Consider the following 22,651-nt stretch of genomic DNA (forward strand, 5'->3'; position numbering starts at 1 on the left):
TTATTTTTATAGCTATGGCATTATGATGCCCTAACATACTTTAAAATGGTCATACCTTGAAGAATAGGAATGAGTCTCCCAACATCAGTATGCATACATAAAACCACACACAGAAAGTCTTTCTCAGTTTCTCATATGTTCCATTTCTCATAAATAATCATAGTTTTATGAGTTGATAGTTTGATAAGTTGGAACAGGCGTTGACATTTTTACTGGTAAATTACAAACCACTAATCTGAACAGTTGGCAAGTGAGTCAAAGTGTAAAACAAAATCATCCTAATTATTTCCCTAATTAAGTGTGGTTCAAGACTTTTCATTCTCGACCATCAAGGCGATATTTTAATACACTGTTATCTGTTCTCTAAATGTTTCTGTGTAGATCTACCTAACAACTTTTTAAACACAAACTGCAGTGAGTGAATTCTTAGTGTAATGCAGGTGTGAGAAGGTTCAGGACCTTGAAGAACTAAGTTAAAGTCTATGTTTTTTTTCTGTATCACAATAAAGAGGTATCAGAAATTATGAGTGAGTCAGTAAATAGAAAATTTGTCATTTAATGCAACATAATTGTGACTGAATTACAATTAATCTCATGGAAATAAATCACCAAACTGACAGACAGGATGTTTCATACAGGTATATATTACAATGTGCCTTGTTATATAATACAGTCAGGTTCTGTTTTTAATAAAAATAAGCACTGGAGGAGAAAGTGGTACGTTTTGATTTTATTGTAAATTGGACATTATGCACATTACTTAGCGACTGATGACTTTGTTAATTAAGCTTGTTAAGTGGTCACAGAACTCCCTGCGCTGTGTGAGAGTTCAGACAATGTCCAGTCAAAAAGGCAATTTAACTAGGAGCACAGTGAGCTTGAGAACTCACATACAGGACAAACGGTGAGGGAAGTACCAAAATGAGGGAACAAGAACATTGAGTGGCTGACAGTGGTGACTGCTTGTGCCGAAGATACCAGTCAACAAACACAAGGAACTCCTTTTTTTTTTCTCTCGTTGACTGTATGGGACATTGACCGCGATGTGAAGGGAAGCATACTTTTCAGCCAAATATCTGAGCTCTTTTTGTAAATGCGCACAAAATTCTCCCAAAAAAATGATTTTGTTTCACCATCATTGCAAATTCAAACCGTTTTACAGCAAGTCAAATAAAAGGTGTGGTCTCACTGATACAATAAATATTGCACACGTGATATTGTATTTTATAAGGATGTTTTTGCATACAAGTGTCCACTCCCTTTCCTATGTCTTTTAATATTTCCTCGACTTATATTTTCCCAAATACGATTATCTTTATCTTAGATTCAATATACAGAGGAGTAATCAGTGTCTGTATAAAAACAAAATAACATAGCTAAAAGTAGACATCCAATGTGTAATGTGACATCTGGTTGTGAGACCAAACCTTTCTTTGTCCCCGTTTCTCTAATTTCTGTACAAAGACGATACAACTATCCAGTCATGCAACGCTGTTTGGGAGGGGGAGAGGGAGTGTGTGTGAGGGGGAGTTGTCTGTTATGTTCTCCGATGTTTTTTTAAGCGTTCTGCATCTCCTTGCCAATCTTGTAACTCAGGATCTTGTTCCAATCGATCTTGGTACGTGTCACAGGAAGCTGGCGGCGTAAGGCTTTGAAGGTAGTGTCCGACATGGTCTGGTAATTCTCGTTGATGGCCTTCTGCAAGGAATAACAGACAGGCAGAGAGGGAGGGTGAGTAGAAGGTAGAATTCATTTAAATACATTTAAATGATGTCCAGGTTTTGAACGGTCTGGGTGATTTCCCTGCCAGAGACAGAACGATAAGCTAAAATATTAACTTTTGTTTTTTGAAGTTTTAATCTGATTTTCAGATAATACTTTAAAAAACAGCCTAGGAGAGAGAATTAAGGTCTTAAAATAATTTGCATACCTGGTAGTCACTCTCTGCAGCCTCCATTTTCTTGACAAACTCCTTTGCAGTTGAAGCCTCGTTCTGAAAGAGGACCCGATATATAATCAATTTCAAGAGTAGAGGGGGAAAAGACATAGTAGTTGTGTGCTCAAAACTTGAGGCAATATACAAACTAACACTGCAAAAGATCAAAGATAAAGATGAAAGTCAAACCACATTGCATTTCCTCATTTGTCTGTGTGCACATAAAAAAAGTGTGTTCAGTTATACTCACAGAAATTGACATGGACTCCTTGACCTCTTTGTGGCTCACCAGCTGGACGTTGCCATCTTCATAGTAATGAACCTGGAACGATTACAGGTTTAGTTTTTCTCTTCATTGTCAACATTAAATTCACTCTGTAACTGGAAACAATAAAAATAATGAAGAAAAGGTGTGTGGGAGACTAAATCAAACCCCAAGAGCTCTATAAGAACATTACAAAACATATTGTGAAAATAATATCATGGTAAATTAGGAACCAGAGTCTCAAAATATGTCTTGTTTGGAAAGTGAACCCGTTTTTTTTTTATTTCACAGAGTGGAACATTTAAACCAATACCTGGATTTTCATGATTCCTGCCACTTGAGTGGAGGAGGGGGAGATGGTGAACTTCCATTCTGACCTCCAGCGTCCATTCCTGTGCAGAGAGACAGAGGAAAGCCAGACTTCAATCACTTGTCACATCTTTTAATACCATTATGACAACAACACACACACCAGGAGGTTAGCTATAAACTCTAACCCTAACTGCTTTACAGAAATGTCCCATCATGTAAGAATGAACTGAATCTGCAACTAAGAGATAAGAAACACGTTAGGGTGTTCTCATTGAGTTGCCTTATGACACATAATGACACATTCAACATTAACATGTATGCTGAGGATAACTGTAAATTTATATTTTTTAATGTGTCTATTATATTATATCATATACACCTGTCTGTATGTATTATATATTTAGCTCAACACCTGTGGGAACCACAAATAAATCTTTTGGATGGTGGCGTTTTAGCCTTACAGTAACGTTTCAGACAGCAAGGAGCAATGAAGCTCATCTGGGGGTTGATTTTGGCCCGAGCACCTCACCAAGACACCTGTCGGTTTCTCCTGTAATTTATCATTCATCTATACTCACTATCCACCAAAAAGGTAGAGTTAATATGAATTTAAAACTCTACTGCTCAGAGTATATTGTGTCTTTGTCATCTTTATTTTTACAATTGTATCTCAAATCTGCCATTCAGGGTTCTCATTACTTCAGATTTAGCAGATATCAGTGGCAGTCACATACAAAAGGTGTAGGATCATTACACCCAGCAGCCCATAAGCCCAGTAAGACTCAGCAGCAAAGAGGATTGACGCAGTTTTTATCCAATTAGATTAACCCGATCAGAAACGCTTATGAGGTCCAACGGTGTAACCTTCCAGAGTTAAGTGCCAATTAAAGTAATGCCTTTGAAGCGTCTCGTACACATCAAACAGGCTTATTCAGTATTTCAGCATCTTTTTAAAATAACGTTTGATTTAGATACCATCAGTGGGAATTCTACACGATCTGTTAAACTTTATGAAAAGTTTTGCTTCTAAGTAAAAGTGCCAATCTAGGCCGTTATCTTTACTCCATCCTAAAACTGGAGGGAATCGAACATTGCACCACTTTGTGATGCCTTGCCTCTCAGAGAAATCTGTACACCGAATGTCACAGAAACGTCTCAAACATACCAGAAGTTTTTTGGTTGAAACTGATGGCACTCGATGCACACAATGATGGTTTGATTTCCGTCGATGGTTTTCCCATAAATCTGAAAGGAGAAGAGAAAAAAAAAAACATTTCACACGCAAGGATCATTTCAACACACACTTCTCTGCTGCACATGTGATGCAACTATATGAGCGAGTGGTTTGTGGTTAGGAGCTCTAAATGAAGCTGGCCTGCATGTTCTACATACACAACACATTCAGTGTAAATTTGGAAAACCACGGACAACAAATTCACAGCTGCAGCTGTAGAGTTCACTTTGCATTAATAAAATAAGTAGCAAAACAGCAGTGCTATCAAGCTGACTGCAACATTTTACATTACCGGCCGACCATTACTTCCTGCTCTGTGCTGGGTGGGTTGAAAGAAAGACTTGTCCTTGTTGCTCATCATCACATTAGATATATAAATGTACTGGTACGTTCAGGTCTTGGTCAAAAGCAGTTGTCGCACACTCGATCAAAATACTTTTTTTTTTTTTAAAGCTAAGCATGTCCTTGTAATATTTAAAAAAATTCTACAGCTAAATTCTCCTCTCATTAAAAAGATCAGCTACAGAACAGCACTCTGGATCTGGAGAGGACTGACTGTCTTGTTAATAAGGTTTAATGATTGGTGGATGCTTGATGGTAGATTACTAAACTTGATACTTGTATTACCATATTTAGAGGAGAGCGTGAAGCTGGTGAGTGATGTACTGTGTTTGGTTTTGACTGATCTTGAAGCAGGATAGAACGGTGGTCTCACTGGTTATAAACGTATTACACCCAAACTGTGACTAAAATATGTTCCTGAAATCATTTGAGCAGACAAACAATCAGTACTGTAACAGAATCTTAATTCATATTTGATCAGCACTGCCAAGTTTGACAGTTTGATTGGAGTTTCGTGAGCCCGGTGTGTCGTATTGGATGAATCACTTAGAATCACTTTACTAGGAAGGTAGCCACACCCTGAAGCATGCCCTGCTTTATCGTTTATTTTTCTAAATGGGACCAAAATTTACAAAATGAACATCATGCTGTGTGGAAGAGACTTGATACTAGTGACTGATCCCAGAAACTCATGAGGAAACTGTTTACTAAAGTAATAAATCAAGTGAGACCTGCAAAAGGACTTCTTTATTGCATCAGATGGAGCTGCCCCCTGCTGGTCATGATAAAGAATGCATGTTTAAGACACTTGAGCAATGTCTTTTATTTAAAGACCCGGAAGCTCTGTCTACGTATTATACATTGTTAATGGTTTTACAAGCTGACCTACTTTCACTGAGAGAATGTTCCTGTAAGTGACTAAAGGTATATCTTTGTATTAAAGGCGTAGGTTTGGACGTACGGTGCAAACTCCATTGGGATAGTGCTCCTTGACATAGGCCCTGACAGCAGAGTCCACAGCGCTTCTCCAGCCTTCCAGGGAGCCTTCGACATCCTGAGGCCGGGGGTCGCTGGCCTCCTTCCTCAGGTGGTCAAACTTGAAGGAGATCTTGTTCTTGGGGTCCAGGACCCGGCCATTCCCAAGGTCACCATGCTCTGTGATTAAGACCTGAGAGGAATGAAAGAGAAGAGAGAAAGAGATGGAGGAAAAATAGATGAATGACAGACAGAAAAAGTGAACAAAAAGGATATGAATAAACAACAGAGAGAGTAACACAAGTGAAGAAAAGAACAAAGACACAGACAGAAAAATCAGGAGATGAATTAATGAGGGGAAAAAAAGAAAAGGAAAAAGACGTCAGCCTGAACTTTCCATCGCCTGTCTTCCTCCTCAACACTTAGCTCAGCCTGCTGGGTATCAGACAGGGGAATTTCAACCCGTGATGTGGGAACAGAGGGACATGATGACACTTCTACGTAAGACGCTGCAATCATTACGGAAGTGAACACAGCCACATTCATTCATCACAGAAAATTAAACAATAGAAGAACTACTAGTTTGTGATCTTGTGAAGGAAAACACTGGGGACTCGTTTGGTCCTTTAATCCAATCCCCCTCCTCTGAATTAAAGCTCATGAGACCACAATATCAGTCCAACAACAGTACAAACTGAATAAGCCAGTTGCTTGCCTTGTTATGTTCAATTTCAAGTAAACTGTGGTTTAGTTTTCATACTGTGATACTGCACGATTGCAGAAAGCATAAACAAACATTATAGCTCTCCATAAAACTGTTTGTTTTGTTTTTTTTATTTCTGGCCAGTGATATATTTGACTGTTATACCAATATGGATATAGTTTCTAAACTACACATTTATCTCAGATAGAGTTACAATTTGCTCTGACGTGCATCAGCTATAGCAATATAGAATCACGGCTGAAATGATGAGTTTGGAGTTATATGAATCATTTCATTTACTATTGCGTTTGTATACTCCACCGTATACTGTTTTCACAGAAAGCTGTTGTGCTGAACAACACACAATGGCATGTATGATCTTTTTTGTTCTATATTTTTAGACACTTCTAGTATGCCAAAACTATTAGTGAAACCTCACAATATAAAATAGTGACGGGTGAGCAGCAGGAGAACTGGGAGACATAAATCTGTCGGAACAAACTCACCTGATCATCGTAGCCCTCGATTTTCACCGGGGTAAACTGGTCCAAGTTGTACTGTGCAAATGCACTGCGGAGGAGAGACAAAGACTTACTTCATACACTTCAAACTAGGTCTGTATGGCTGACAGTGTTTGGGCAATATGGATGGAGACTGAAGCCATAATAAGTTCATAGCAGAGGACGACAACTACTACCAACTGACAATCATCAGCTGGGTTTTAAGATGTAATATTACTATTTTAATTTTAAAAAAGTCTCAAGACAGGGAAAATAGTGCAAGACTTACTGCGCAGCACCTTCCCTGAGAAGATTGTCATTGCTGAGCAGCAATCGCACATCTGAGGAGAGGAGAGGACGACAGTTACAACAGATTAGCACCACGACATACACCCAGCACAAAGCACAGCGTTTCCTGCAGTCGGTCTTTGCAGCATTTATGCCAGGGGGATGAAGCAGACATGGTAAATTATCTCAGTGGAAAAGGCTGTAAAACCACACAGAGATGAAAGGGGACAAAGTGGCGAGAGGGGACTGTGTTTCAGCGTGTGTAGCTGTCAGGCTGTGATAAGAGGCAGACAGACGACCCGCCGGCACTCCTTCGAGGTGACGACATTTATTGAGGCGGGACGAGGTTTTAACGATGCCAAAACGCGTGTGCACGTACTCTCGAGGGGCGATACTTAAACAGCATGGAGTCAACACTGGAGCTGGAGGGTGAGCTACAGTTTGGCCAAAACGTCATAGTCTCATTTTGCTGTTTGCTAGCTCAGAAATTTGAAGAGGTGAAGCATTTGTTTCCACAGGAGGAATCAGTCTGAATTAACTTTCTGTGTGTGTGTGTGTGTGTGTGTGTGTGTGTGTGTGTTTTTGTTTGAAACTGCTGTAGTCAGTACGTCCTTTTCCATACGTTTCCAGTGACAAAAATAAACTAATGGTTCAACTGCCAAGGGTCACTTGAAAAAAACAAAAGTCTAAGAACCTGTCCAATTCACCTAATGCTCAATGTGTACAACCTGGTACTTCAGAAAAACTACTCAGTGCAGTAGTTAACATAGTTTGTGAATTATTATGCAATAAAAGTTCAAAACCTGTGGGGTCAAAACAACGATGACTGCTTGGTAGTTGAGAAAAGGAAAATGGGAAAGTAAGTCAGTAATAGCACCAACAATGGCTTCATTCTGTTCAGTGAATTGATCAATGTTTGTAGTTCCACCTGCGTTCGACAAACTGTGTATTCCTCTCATTAACTTCGCTGCGCCGTGTCAGGCTGTTCGTTATGTTGACATGCGGATAAACTCCAGTCTACAGCAAAGCACTATTTCGTGGTTATGACAAGTTAATTAAGCTCGAGCTTTGTTTCCATGTCAAACTCTTCCTCAAGAGGGAGGCTAGAGATTAAACCCTGTATTCATACGCTCGGTTTAACACAGCAGTGTCTGACAGCATCCTAAACAGTGTAGTGGGGCAGAGGATCCAGGAGTAATCAAGCTGCAAAAACTAATTAAATCCCCCAAATTAAAATTACATTGTCACCAGCATACCTCGAGGGGGTAAGATGCTGACGACCAGGACATTTAAAACAGAGCCAGCTCTGAGCAATAAGATCCGAATTTTACCAGTAATTTAAAGATTAAAAAGGCACATTATTTAGAGGATAAGAAACTCAGTGATGGAGTACCCACCATTGAAAACTTCGTTGAACTCTCCAGGCGGGGCATGGATGACAAAGTTAGCTGCTATGCGTACCTGCAGACAAAAAAAACAACAAGGTAAATCATCAGACACATGATGGATCCATCTGAAAAACCCTGAGGGTCCACATTACCTTAGGCTCTTGTTTTTTTTATTTCTAATGATTTATAGGCTGTTCCCACTGAACACGTTTTAATCGTGGAATGAAGTTCTGACTCCTGCTGAAGTTTTAGTTCACCTTAGAGCTGGACTGACTGCAAGCACACTCATTTAATGCCTTAACAAACAATGTAAACACTAAATATACGTATGCAACGTGGCCAACAGAGGGTGTAATGTTACCGTGTCACTGGTCTGGAGGGTGGAGCGACGAGCTTCAGTGTGTCTCTTTCGGTCTACAGCGCATCTGAACAGTCATTTTCCCCCTTCCTCACTTCCCTTCTGCTGCTGCACCACAACACTTCCTGTTTCCAGGTCACATGTCAAACTGACAGCGAGACAACGGCCCCTCCCTCCCCCGCATGGTTCACAACCATATAAGGTCATAAAAATGTGCTGAGGACTCTGGTACATATTCTCTCTCTCGCCCTACCTCTATATTTCTCCACCTCTCTCTATCGCTGGCAGGGTACGGCGGCTCAGGCAGGTCCCCCCCCCCTCCCCCTACCCCTCCCAGCCTCACAAGCTGGTGTATCAGGGAAGGTGCTCATATGCATGTGTGTGTGTCAAAGTGTGTGTGTGTGTGTGTTTATTGTGTGTATATCTGTCCCCTGGGCCCTTATTAGCAGTGTGTGTATACAAGTGCTCTGGCACTGGTGCAGAGCTGCAGATTGATTCTTGCTAATGAGCGACGCCGAGATAAAAGAAGACACTTGGGGAGGAACGTGTGTGTGTGTGTGTGTGTGTGTGTGTGTGTGTGAGACGTTCACATCAAAGTTTATCTGCATTTATATAATCCTCTGTCATGAGACAATCATGACCCACTTATGTCTACGATTTATAACACAATCAAGGCATGTGTGTTTGTGCGACACACACGTTGTGTTTATTTGTGTTGGTGACTTGGAGTCCCTGTGGGAAGAGTCATTTGCATTGAGTCTTCCCTCATTACTCTGGATGGCAGTTCACACAGACTTTCCATATTCAGAGCAACTCTCCCAAAGAAGCAGGTTTAGCAGTGAAGCAAATGTATCCGGATCGGTTATCGGATTGGAGCTGATTGAAATCTGCTCAGATCTGTGACGAGTTCTCTTTCTGGGTCTGACTCAGCTGCTTCTTGGAAGACGACATGGGGACAGCAGGCTGTAACTCAAGCTCGCTCGCTTACTCGGATATTTAAAAGCAAACATCAGCTGCGGTTCTCAGGAAGGATGCCAACATTTCTTTCAGATTAGGGATGCAAATTATCGATTAATTCATTAATCGTTAGTTGATTGACCTTATCGATCGATTAACGATTAACTGATAAGCGGCTTTTTTCCTAAGAACATACATTTCTCACGGTGTCTTTAACATAAAGCTAAATATTGCTTATATACTGAATAAAAAATGCATGTTATATTCCTCAACTAATGTTTTATTGTACCAGTTGGGATACGGTACAGATATGGGATTTAACCAAAATAAATTCTGCACAGAAAATTGAAATACATTAAAAAAAAATAATTGTGCACTGGCTCACCTGTTGCATGTGAAACATTAAGCAACATAAAATATTTTTTAAAGCTATACAATATGGGCTTAGCCTACATAATATTACGCCTACATATCATTATCTGGTAAAGTACTTAGATGAAAAACTTGAAACATTAGCAGCAGCACTTATAATCTCCCTTGTTCTGAGAAAGGTCACAGTAAGATTACTAGCCCTGGAAACTTACAGTAACATGTAGTACTGAACACAGCTTCAATCATCCCTGAGGAAGGTGACAGGAAAATTAGAGGGCCTCTATTAAACAATTTCCCGCAGAAATGTTGAGAGTGACGAGTGAGCTGAGCATGTTTATTTACACACAGGAGCAGACAGCGATGACGCACTAGCAATTAGCATGTTAGCATTAGCATGTATTTAAATCTTAGTGGCTAATGCTAATTGCTAGCACGTCAGCTCGGCTGCGGGTTTTGAAGGTGGTATCTTAGTGAACTCGTAGAGCTGCTGAACTTAAACGTAGCACCGCAGAGTTTAACTGAGCGTCTTTGTCATCATTACTTAGTTTGAAATGCTCCATACTCCACTCCGGGTCTGTCGCCGCGTTACGTTCAGGTACGTTCGCTGAAAAAAACTCCTGTGGAAAATGGCCCTAGATTCAGTTAACCAGATTAATTTAATTTAATCGATTAAATTATTTCAACAATTAACCGATTAATCGATTAACTGTTTACATCCCTATTTCAGATTGATCATTTTCAGATAAGATTTACCTTTATTATTAATTCGTAGTTTATCTGCTAATTAAAGTATGGCGTGGCAGTTACACATGGAACTGCTGATAACTATGGGACTATAAAACTATAAAACTCTTGCCACTTCCATTTCTAAGATAAATTGAACATGATAAACTAGCTCAAATATCTGACATGAATTTGAACTCTATGTCCAGACGTGGTTTCAATAAAGCATATTAATAGAGTTTAAGTTCAGCGGGACCGCTGTCACCACTGCTGAACACTGGCTCAGAAATAACAGCATTACACTGCGCTTTCCTTTCTCTCTGAATGTAATGTAATACCGTAATAATATCTAGAAATCGGTTTTCTTAACCTCTTATCTCAAAACAAGCTCACTGGGGGATAACCCAGCATGCAATGCAGGTTCCACCCACTACAGGTAAAGCCAGTCTGTTACAGCCGCAAACAAAAAGACAAACAAAGTCACACCTTCAGGTAAATTCAGTCTTCAATACACCTGCATCAAGAAATCTGAGCTTGCCGTGAGATGACATTTCAGATATTTTTGTCCACCCTGGCAATAACAAAAGGTCTGTGTAAAGGGTTGGGCGTAAAACTGATATAAAGACACTGAACACTGGCTTCGCTGACTGCTAACCGCAGATATTTTCATGCCACTGAGCAATGGTGAGCGACTGTGAGCTCGGACAGACTGCTAAAGACTACAGAGGATCAGACGGGGATGATTTTACAATCGCATCTGACAGCAAAACCACGCTAAGCGTTTTAAAGGTGCGTGCAGATGAGTGGAGAAGCCGGGGGAATGTGATGTGGTTAAAAATGAATCACTGACGGGGAGGAGTAGAGGGGTAGTCCATTAACAGATTATGAGGAAGGCGCTGGCTGTTAAAAGCTAGTTAAGGACAGGGTAATACTTCCTCTACCTCCAAGTACCTCAAACCAGTTCTACTAGAGCGCTGAGACAACAGTCTGCATCCTCCTCCGACAATACACAAGTTCAAACATGAAAGAAGAAGAGCTGCACCCGTCTCTCCATCTTTTCTTGCAGGTTATTTACATGTTAAGCATTGTCTCTCTGTGTTTACAGTGACTAAATATAAATACTGTTGGAGAATCATGGATTTAGCCATATTTGGTTATATTGGTTGCCTGTACTGTTATGGACTGAGGCTAGAATATTCTAATGCTGTAGTGTCTGTAAGATCCTGCCGCTACACCAAGTGGCAAAACCACAATTATATTTTGCAAACAGGACCTATGCAGAGCTTCCCCGAGTCCAAGAAGATGAATGGAAGTGTAAAACCACAGCAAATCCCAAAGAATGAATAACCTTATACAGAGAATTCACTAAACTACGGTATATAAAACTTAAATATCTTAACTAGCAGACAAACTGAACCAAAGTCATGACCTCCTTTTGCCGAGGTAATTACTACAGAGCAGCAGTCTGAACGCTGAGCTGCAAGGTTAAGTGTTCCTTCAAACGGCAGCCTGCTACGCTGGGACAAAGGCTACTGGGACACTTTGGAGCTCTGAGACCTGGTTTTGAGCAACGACTGCCACTGTGGTGCATGAAGGGCCGAGCTCGAGGCAAAGAGTCTCTGTGGGGAATTTTATTAAATGACTCAAAAGTTCTTCATGCTCGCTGTGCTATCAGATAAACTTCCCCGAGTAGTCTGACTAGGCCCCAAAACATTTGATACGAACACTCTGCAACTTGTCAAACCATTGGAGTATCTTGGAAGTGATTTAAAACGACTAGTTGCAGCTTCTACAATGTGAGGATTCACAGCTGTTTGTTCTGTTCGAATGATAAATGAAATAGCTTTGAGTTATGAGCTGGGGACAGTTACTGGGACAACATAAGCTATGTGGAGATGAAGACGCATGTATGGACTCTGGGAACTCTGGACTCCTTTTTTTTTTTTACTTTTTATAGACGATTACTTGGAATTTTCTTGGATTGACTTTTTCTGCTAGGAAGCACGCTGCGCTCTCAATTTTAAAAAGGGCACCAGTCCCAATGAAGCATGCATGTCTATGTACTTTTTCTACTAGAAACCTGTAACTTTTACATATTTATTTATTTGATATTGCATTTCTGTGTGGTAGGAGTTGACGAGGGTTGGGGATCGATTATTTTTGTTGGTTTTTTAAAATTCCTACTTAATTTGAATTCTACTCATAGTTTTCATGGCTTAGTTGTTTTGTTTTTTGCTGTATTTGAAAAAAATAAAACAATTTATTCCAAAAATAATTCTCTGGTGAGTGCTAGTGGTCTAAAATCTGTATCTGGGACTATCCTATGAGAAGATGAGTTTAGGTGCACTAAATGTCAGAGACAAACAGTGGCGGAAGAGAAATAATGAAGCACGTCTTACAGAGGATGCGCTGTGGTTGAGACCTCTCTGAAGTGACACACTTAAACATCCACATAGCTATGTGAAGGACTGACTACAGTTCGGTCATTTCACAGGAACAGAGACACAGCAAGTGAGGCTGACTGTGTCATCGAAGTATGATTTAATCACAGACATCGTCATCCTAAACAACTTTTACTTCCCTAAATTGCCTGAAGCTGTCATGCAGGCGTGAGCTAACCGCAGAGCTGGAATAATAACACTAGAGCTAACTAACACAAAGAGCACGGGACAGTCGCCCCCCGCAGTGTGGGATCCTCGGGTCTTTGTGCGCTCTTGGCCTAGACACCAGCTGGTCGCTTTTCTTTCAACTTGCTAACTGTATATTCATCCTCTTATTACTCAGTGCCCCCTTCTTTTCTTGCAACAGACACTTCCACTGTCCCAACACCAACCCCACCCTGCACACTCTTCGAAAGCACCCTTTCTTAATCCCAAACGCCACCCGCTGACACTGAAAACACATTTATCCTAATCCAGGCATCAAAAATCGCCTTATCACTCCAATCCAGAGGCATGAAAATAATCATAATAGTAAAAAAAGCACAGCAGGAATAAACTGAGGCAATATTTTGGCCCAGGGGCTTGTTAAGCTGTAAGTCTTGCTGAGTTTGATCCCCTTCCCTGGCATAGCTCCATTTCAATATCCTAGATCGAAAGAAAATCTTAAAATGCGACAGCAGAGACGGGGCCAGGTTTAGAGGGAAACTATTCTGATGTGGGTGAATATTGGGGGTGGGTGGGTGATGAGCTGGGGTTGTGGGTGGGATAATTTATGGATTATAAATCTAGAGCGTGGTAGCAGAGAGGATGACGACTGTCAGGCGGCCGTAGGCTAACTACAAATGTTCCTATGTTGTAATCAAAATGAGGAGGTGGTCAGCTCAACATTAAATTGAAGAAAAAAAGAAAAAAAAGGTCCAAAATCTGTGACATAAATACATAAATACAGAGCCAGAAACATATTTATTCAGAGCGGGTTCCCAACAGTAAAGATGACTTTTTTTTAAATCATCTATACCAGCATGTGCTTCATACTCAGACAATGTCACCTGCTCGGCTTTGGGATTTTGTTGCCATGACTAATGACCTTTTCAAGTTTTCAGATTAATTACCTTCCTTCCACACAGCCACCGGTTTCAGTTCATCTCAGCTGAGCATTAATGTTAACTTGTGGAGACTTCAAACTCACTTGGTGACAGATTTTAGTCACAAAATATAAGTAATAACCGATGAATCATCTAACTCAACTTTTTACACCCACCTCAGAAAGTGTTAGGGTTAGTTTGCTCTCCAAGTATCCCCGTTATGACAGGCGTTAAAATACAGTACTGTACACAGGTTGATTTCTTGTTGAACATAGCTGGATCTAGGTTGGTGGAAAAGACGTACTTGTGATTTGCATTTCTCTTCCAAATACTTCCTACTTGAAACTATGACTGCAGTCACGTTTTTTAGCACCAATCATGGATGTTTGCACACTAACAGTCAGCTATTAAACCAAACTATTACAGGAAATACTACACTACATTTAAATTGCATTAGAAATTTGATAGTATCATGTTTTAAATTTATTGAATTTAAAAAAAAATATTTCTCCACATAAAGGAAGGCCACATACCACTAGTGGTGCACGAACCATAGTTTGAAATCATCTAACTATATGACACAAATTGAAGCATGCGTGCTGGATACTTTGGGAGGGATTAAATGACTTTGCAGTGAGTGGACTGGATGGACACTGTGCTGGATAAATATTGAACGTGAATAATGCTGCCTTGTCTGCTTTAGACGTGCATGTGTGTCACCTTCAGCCTACACCGCAATGACTTCTCCTTGCACTGTGCCAGTAAAAGTAGTGTCATTTTACCCAGAGCAGCCAGCTATGCAATATATGGAATATCACCGGCTTGCATTACTGCCTCCAGTATGTGGCCACCACGGTGTAAAGCCACTGGTCTTAACAAATCAACATTAACATTTTATAGGAAATTCTGGAGTCAACCAGGTTCAGTCTGGTTTAACGCTCATTTCTTAAATTTCCTTACAAATGTTATGAGTTTCTTAAGCTTTTACAAAAGCTCCTAAAATGTCTGTCTTCTGGAGACAAAGGTGAGCTTCCCCAAAAGTCATCCAAACAGGTAAAAACGGGCACTGGTTTGTGTCCCTCAAGGCGTGGTTGTCTACCTGAGTGTTCATCTCTTGCATTGCTGCAGCAGGCCCGTGCAGGCAGCATTCCTCTCCCTTTGCATTCTTCTGTTAGAGTGAGATGCCACTAAGTTTTCCAGCATCGGACTACGCTCTGTCCCTATGGTCTGAGGCAGCTGTTCACGAGCCCGGCTGAAGGAGACATATGGGGCTGTTGGGAGTTTCCAATGGCCGTCTACTCAAAACAATGGAGGAGGAAGGTTTCTTTATGACCCTCGTTACCCAGACAGCAATAAAATTTTCAAACTGGAAAAACTGAGCGAATAACTTTATCACATTAGGTCCTGTGGCCTCGAGAGTCCTTAAGCCTGTTGCTCTTTACAAGAACATATATTTCTTCCATCTAGCATCACAAAGACGATTAATTTTATCTCCATTTCTGTTTTATTGTGTTATGTAAATCACTTTGTACTGCGATTGTGTGTGATTTATAAAACATGGATTCTACTGCCAGCCTAATCTTTGTACACATCCATTCAGATGCAGAGTCTAAATACCTACATGGGATTTAGTGGATGCTTTTATCTATAATGCCTTCCTGTACCGTGACTACATGCATTATTTACACGGATGCCCCCAGTAGTATTCAAGCCACTATCCCCGGCAGCACTACGCTCTGTGTTAACTGACTTGTTATGCTAACTTCACCCTCAGCAGTGCCAGTTGGCCGTTGTTGTCCAGCGCTCCTCTTACAATGAAAAAGAACCAACGGTGCTCTTAAATGTATGCAGGACACATCCAGATAATTAAACTGAAGATCACTGCATGCCGTTGGCTTTAAACAGTTGTCCTTACTCTTTCTTCAGCAACCGTCTTATCACATGTATTGCGACATTGCTGTTGACACAAAAAAAATCCTCTGTTGGTTCTCTTGTACGTAATCAACAGTCTCGATCACACAACCATTTACACAAGTACGTGTGACGATAAGTGATAACAACGGTTTTAATAATCGCCCGCTCAGCACTAAAACGTCCTCCTAATCCTTCATTTTACAAAAAAAAAAGAAGGTTTTACGCTCACTTGAGGCGACTTTTCAAAAAAGACAAGTCACATGACTGATCAGCTGTTTCAACTGCTCCCATGGCTCTTTAATCGCTCCACACAGATCTGATCTAACCTTTACTCGTTTTCTGCATTGCTTTTTACGGGTTGAGGTTTTGACTTGCGCTTAATTACGCCATCTTCTTCTGGTTTTCAGACTGGAGGATTGGTTACATCTACTGCTTTCTTCGTGAACCGTATCCGAATATTCAAGACGGTAGTGGACAGAAACACGTATCTGCCGAATTACTTGAATTTCGGCAGAAATTTGCAAAACATTTGGATGGAAACAAGGCTGCTGTATTACAAACATGCTGATAACTCTATTCACTCTACTCTGTGAATTCACAGCGCACTTATCTACATCTTATCCCATCAGCATGAGTATGAACACCATTAACTGCCCTTCAGTATGAATAGCACGTCAATAAAGCTTAGGAGAACGAGAAGTCTATAAATATACTATCGTATTTCTCCTTTTGAACATCAGCCTTTTCGACAACATTATGCATTCTTACCAAACCACTTTCTGCTGACTGAGGTCCACCCCTTTCTGAAACAGGAACTACAGCAGACATCTCGTTCTCTCGAAGTTAAACATACTGCAGCTTCAACAGGGCTAGCAGAAAATTGACCTCTTGTGTAAATGAAAATGAAATGTAGACTATTCCATAGAAGGGTAAGCAATATCGAAACAAGGTGAGCGGCTGCCGAGTGATTACAAATTTAGGCTGTGGGGAGTACGTTTGTCTGTGTTGTTGATCGATTTGTGATTTAGCAGATCCTTATTTCAGGTCTGTTCTTACAGTGACAAACTATCAGGCTGACAGGTAACATGTTATGTGATTAGTTTTCTGGTTCTGGTACCTGCCCAGTCACTGCGAGCACATTGAGTAACAGCAGTTTCCTGTACCCTTGTGTGGTTTCTCTGCTGTAATCAGGAAGCTGGCAGGACGGTTCCCGAATGACTCAAACAGTCTTCGAGCACTAGACTCTTCTTGCTGTTTAATCATTTACAAATGGAAGAGACTCTAGTAAGTCAGATTATCAAGATTGGGGAGCTTTCAGGTCCTTTTTTGGAATGGCAAAGTGACGCTGACAGCAACAGGACACAAATTTCCCAACCCCCTGGGAGACATTTAGGAAGATTTCACTGAGACAAACTATTTACTGTGTTCCACGCAGACCCAGTCCTCCCATCAAAAACAGTGTCTCCAAGCGTCTTCTTCCAAAATAGATTAAACAGCCATCACAGTAATGTCAGATCATAGTAATTCAGGAGCAACTTCACAGATTTGCCATTCAACGTGGGAAAGTACCATCGGCTGCTGGGAGGTTCTGGCTGCGGCTGATCGTTTGTTTCTGGCAGGTCACCAAACATCATTTGGAGTTTGGCTTTTATTCTACAAATTATGACTGTCACTGCGTTAGGCAGGTGAAAATGCTCATTTCCTCCCTCTGAGCAGCACAACACAGGCTGAGGGGCTGGAGCAGATGGCCGACTGCTCTGAGCTAATGCGCCGGAGAGACGGCCTTCGAAAGTACAACATGCAACTGCGGTGTTTGCGCGGAACTGCTCTGCTTTTAACAGTGCAACACACAGCGGATGGATGCAAGATGCAACCCACTTGGCCACACACCAATCATATTCAGAGAAGGAAATGAACAACTTCCACCAGCTATATACTGCACATTGGCTGTGTCTGCTTCTCTACCAGTCGGTCTGGCAAGCGGCCAACCACCAATTCTTTCAGTTCTACAAAATCAAACTGTCTGAAACGAGTTCCTATCCTCCTCACAGCAGCTACATCTGAATCTGTACACCGTTTGACCCCAGCTTCACATCATAAGCACATACCTGAAGTGGAGCCTGACATATAACAAAGTCCAAAGTGGCTATAGTCACCTACACACCCTAGCCCTGTGATAAAATGCTTAGCTAACAGTTGATGTCTGTGTGTTGATGAGCATGACGCAGTCACACCCGCGGGTCAATGAGCTGCCCAAACTCTAAAAAACTTCTGACTCAGACGCCTGTGGAACAGAACAAAATAAACCCAGGCCTTGTTCTAACTCTGAATGGTCCATTACATAACGAGCGAAGAGTTTACAACCGTTTAGAAGGAAGAGTCCTCTTCGTGGTTTAACGGTGATAATAACAAGCTCGGTAGGAATTCTGACTAGGCGAGGTAAGGTCATGGGAACACGTGTACACATGCCTCCATGTATGCAAACCCATCAATAATGATTGACGCGGCCACGGCTTGTTTTTAGGAGATCAACACCTATTTTTGAATTTAACTGTCTGACACACATAAGCCTGGCAGAGATGCTTAAAGTTTGCAGTAAAAAAAAAAAAAGTGTTACATTTACACCGACTAAAACTATTGTAAGCATTACATTCTTAGCATATCCACCAACTGACTGAAACTTCAATGATCAAATGATCAATTAACTTGATTACTGGTTTGAAGCATTAGTGCTTCGAGCAGCAGTTATCCAATTGATCTGCCTCTCTCAAATCTGCTTTCCAGAGGCACACAGAGCTGAGCAGATACTGGACTGTGAAACAGATCTACGGTTAGGAAATAACTGAAACCGAGCAGATCCTTAAAATAAAAGCACAAGCTGGGAGTCATGCAGACAGTTCAGACACACACTGTTCAACTCTGTTTCGGTGTGTGTGTGTGTGTGTGTGTGTAGTCATTTAAGGCAATGAGACACTAGAAGGTGTGTACTGGGGGTATAAAACCGGCTTACAGTATGAACCTGACTACCTTATTTGCATAACAGTGTTGTGATCATACCGTCTGAAACATGATCAATGTTGGTGTGAGGTGTTTAAATGGATAAAGCACGTCTGAACACAGATTCAGGTTATGATCGCTCAGTGTTGCGTTACATGTTGGGTCGTTTCCCTCACGTCGTAGAGCCCATATCTTTTTACTTAGTGAAGCGCTACAGTACAGTTTGCGAGCTAGCCTGCAGAAAGCCAAAGGTTGACGGTCATGGGGCGAATTAAAAGCATGCATATAATATTCAAGACAACCCGCCACTTTGGACATGTTTGTGTAAGGACAGGAGAGCGGTGTGAAACTGCGAAAAGGGCGTGTTGGTGAAGTCGAGCTATGTTAGCAGCTATGCTAAACTAACTAGCTAGCGATGTTTGGTGGACGAAAACTTCCCCAACACGAGCGACCAGAGAGCCGGGGGACAGACAACACGTCCACGGCACGGACACGGTGTGGAGGGGGGGTAAGCTTAGGTCGATTTATAATATGTACACTGTTCCTATTTTCAGTCAGGACCGTACAAGGAGCCTCCGTTTGAGATTCGCAAATGAGCGGAAGTTGAGCTAAAAATAATAAGAGCAGAAGCAGCAGCGGCTGTGCTCAGGCCTCGGCTTTGCTCCTAAAGTCATCCCGCCGGCCGAGGCCGGGATGCACGGAGACACCGACTCTAATAGGACTCGAAAATTCGAGAGCAAGCGCCCCGAGCTGGGCTTAATCAATGATTAAATTCGGTATCTTACCTTTTCCTCTTCGGATAGCTGCTCCTGCTCATGATCCGCCATCTTTTCTTCCGGCACCACCAGCTTGTCAGAGCCCCGTGACGTCACCACATGGGTGGATTCCCAGCTCGGCTGAGCTCCGTGTTCAGAGCTCTGATTGATGCTCCGTCACTGACTCTGACTCCGTCACTCACTCTGACTCCGTCACTCACTCTGACTCTGGTCCACTGCAAGCACAGGCATTTATTTAAAGTCATTTCTAGTTTCTAGTTTCATTTTCTCAAAACTAATTGTTATAAAAATCAGGGTTACACAGCTAGTTAGATGTTTTAACTTATACAATGTTTGTTCTTATATTACATGTCTTGAAGGCACTTCCCTTTATTGCTGTTTTCCTGAGACTGGCAGGGTAAGGTAAGGTTCAGGTTAATGTATGAATAGAGGGATTTCAGAACAGAATGAGGCCTAGGGACAGGTCAGAGAGGTGACATTTAGATTGGGGACATACTGGCTACTCATTAGGTGATATGTTGAAGAAAGTTGTTTAAATGCATTATATGCAAATTGTCTGTTAACAATTTACAGGGGTTGAGACAGCCCATCTTCAAGAAAATGTATAAGAACCAACTGTTAACGCTCCTCAGTGAGCCTTTTCTCCATAACCCCTTTAGTGTGTTGCACTGTGAAACGCTCCTCTTGTACAAGAACAATAAATTCAACTTAAACTTTGATGCTTTGAATCCGATCCTCCTTATTTAAGGGTTTTTCTTTAAAATTCCCGTAACACTAATCTGTGTATACATGTATGTATTATTGCTACTTAGAGTCATTCAAATCCCACCCATTATCCTGATTTCTATTATTACTACAAATGACTATATATTATTATTATTATTATTATTTGTCTTTTGTTTACTACATACCCACCAACCTGAACTCATGTTATATTCATCACTTTATTTTTGTTTTTATCTCATTTCTGACAGTGACTGTTTATGTATTCCTGCACTTGTAACCAGGGGCGCCACCAGGAATTTTGGGCCCCATGACAAAAAAATCTAATTGGGCCCCCTCTGTGCAGCTGCTGTCACCACATCTCTAGGACCTAACTATCCCATCAAAAGCTTACATAACTCTAATTAAAGGCTTGCAACTGTTTTGGGTCTTGTAGTTCAATACTAGTACTAGCACAATATTTACTGCTGGTGATTTGTTCATGCATGCAAGTCTGCATACAGTATGCAGTGCAGTTCACTATTTGATGCAAGATTAAAAGACACCATAAATTTTCATTTAACCTTTACTGCCCAAAACACGTAAAAACAAAGAGTTAATTAATTTCATTAGTATATTTGAAATATATATATATGGTTTAATCATTTTATATTGGTGGTGGTGGGCCCTTGGAATTGTCCTAACTTTTCCCCCCTATACGGCGCCCCTGCTTGTAACTTGTTTGGTCACCACTTTATTGCACAATTGAAAATAAATAAACAATTTAAACCGAGGTATTTGCATAATTCAGTAACTAATTTGAACATGTATATATATATATATTGAAAAAAACTGCACCATTGGTTTTGCACTAACTAACTTTAATTTATGTACACTAGTCTAGTCTCTGTTTTTTGGGGTTGCTGTATGGCAAAGTCTTCCTCATGGTACAACTTATAGATATAAAACAAAGAACACTTTTGTCTATGCTTCGCATTTGTAGTACTCAGTGAGTTTATTGTATAGAGTGACGTGAGTGGGCAAATAGAGGTACAGAGCATGTAGGGTTCCAATCCTTCATATTAGCATGTTTTCTTATTCTGCTTATTTATTTATTATCTCTTTATAATTGGTGTTTTTGCTCAGAATTTCATTTTACAGTGAACTGTGACATGACAATAAAGAGATCTTGAATCTTGAATCAGATGTAATTGAAAAAAAGCATATGTCTTCCAAACAACAAAGAAAATTTGATCATCATCATCAGAAAATTCTGGGAAAGCCCTGTGGTTACCCAGAAATGCTGTCACACTGTGTATGACATGTTTTTAAACACTAGATGGCGAGCTAAGACTGATTTCTAGACCCAACTGTTTTTTTTTTAAAGACTCATCTGCTTGTAAGAGGACACCCATGGTCTTTCACACTGCAAGAAAAAAAAAGATAACATGAAACTTAACTCTCAATAAAAAAAAAACAAAAAAAACACAGAGACGGGTGACATGCAGAGATGGGTAAGAGAGAGAGGTTCGTTAAATATTATCACAGATGGTGAACTAATAAGTGGAAGAAAGTCTGGTTGAAAGGATTCTTTTTGTCACTGAAGTTTTGTTCATTGCTCCTTCCTGATCCATACAGTATAACACATCTACATGTGCAGAAACACACAAATCTTGTTTTAATGTCGTTGGATGTTAGTCAGTATTCTCTGCCTTCAAATCCTTTACTTCAGTAAAAGTACTAATACCTCAATGAATAAAACACAAGTAAAAAAAATCTGTGTACTTTACTTACTTGGTAAAAGTCATGTAATGAAATGCACGTAGTGAAATAAAATGATGAAGTTATATAAAATAGAAACAATGAATTCATTATATTAATTGCCCGCCACTTTGGACTGCTCCAATAACAGTTGAGAAAGCCTCGGTGAAACATCAGTGTTAGATATGCTGTGTGTGTGTGTGTGTGTGTGTGTGTGTGGCTGAATATAGCAAAGCACTACCTAACTAATGATTGATATAGATTAGTTATCTAGATAGTTAGCATTTTGATAACAGTGGATACGTTAAGGTGACTGTGGTATGTGTGTATGTGTATGTGTATGTGTGTATGTATGTGGTTTTCTTTTCAACATAGACCAGCTAGCACATAGTGTATCTATGAACAAGAAGGGACAAAGTTGACAGAGGCTTGCTCAGCTGTTATTGGAGCACAGAGCAAAGTCAGAGCAAAGGATTTAGGAAGGGTCAATTCGCTTGTTACCTGAGCTGAATTCTTTCAAGCTACAACTCAGGGTGTTTTGGAGTCCAGACTACGGAGCTAAATACAAGACAGTGCTGTAAAACAGTAACCTTTTAGTGAAAGCTTTCCTATTAGACTGTTC

At 40.7% G+C, this 22,651-nt stretch overlaps 1 protein-coding gene across 1 annotated transcript; it reads right to left on the reverse strand.

Annotated features, from left to right (window-relative positions):
• Positions 1–538: 538 nt before the first annotated feature.
• LOC104925524 (capping actin protein of muscle Z-line subunit alpha 2) lies at positions 539–19,729 on the reverse strand. Its single transcript, XM_019261500.2, has 10 exons — positions 19,576–19,729; positions 7,953–8,016; positions 6,557–6,608; positions 6,274–6,337; positions 5,051–5,257; positions 3,679–3,758; positions 2,515–2,593; positions 2,187–2,258; positions 1,931–1,993; positions 539–1,698 (listed from the first exon to the last, which is right to left on the reverse strand). Exons 1-10 carry the CDS (start codon positions 19,615–19,617, stop codon positions 1,558–1,560), a joined length of 864 nt encoding a protein of 287 aa, XP_019117045.1. The 5' UTR covers positions 19,618–19,729; the 3' UTR covers positions 539–1,557.
• Between the last annotated feature and the right edge of the window lie 2,922 nt (positions 19,730–22,651).

Source organism: Larimichthys crocea, chromosome X, assembly GCF_000972845.2.
Source record: "Larimichthys crocea isolate SSNF chromosome X, L_crocea_2.0, whole genome shotgun sequence".
Lineage (NCBI taxonomy): Eukaryota > Metazoa > Chordata > Actinopteri > Sciaenidae > Larimichthys > Larimichthys crocea.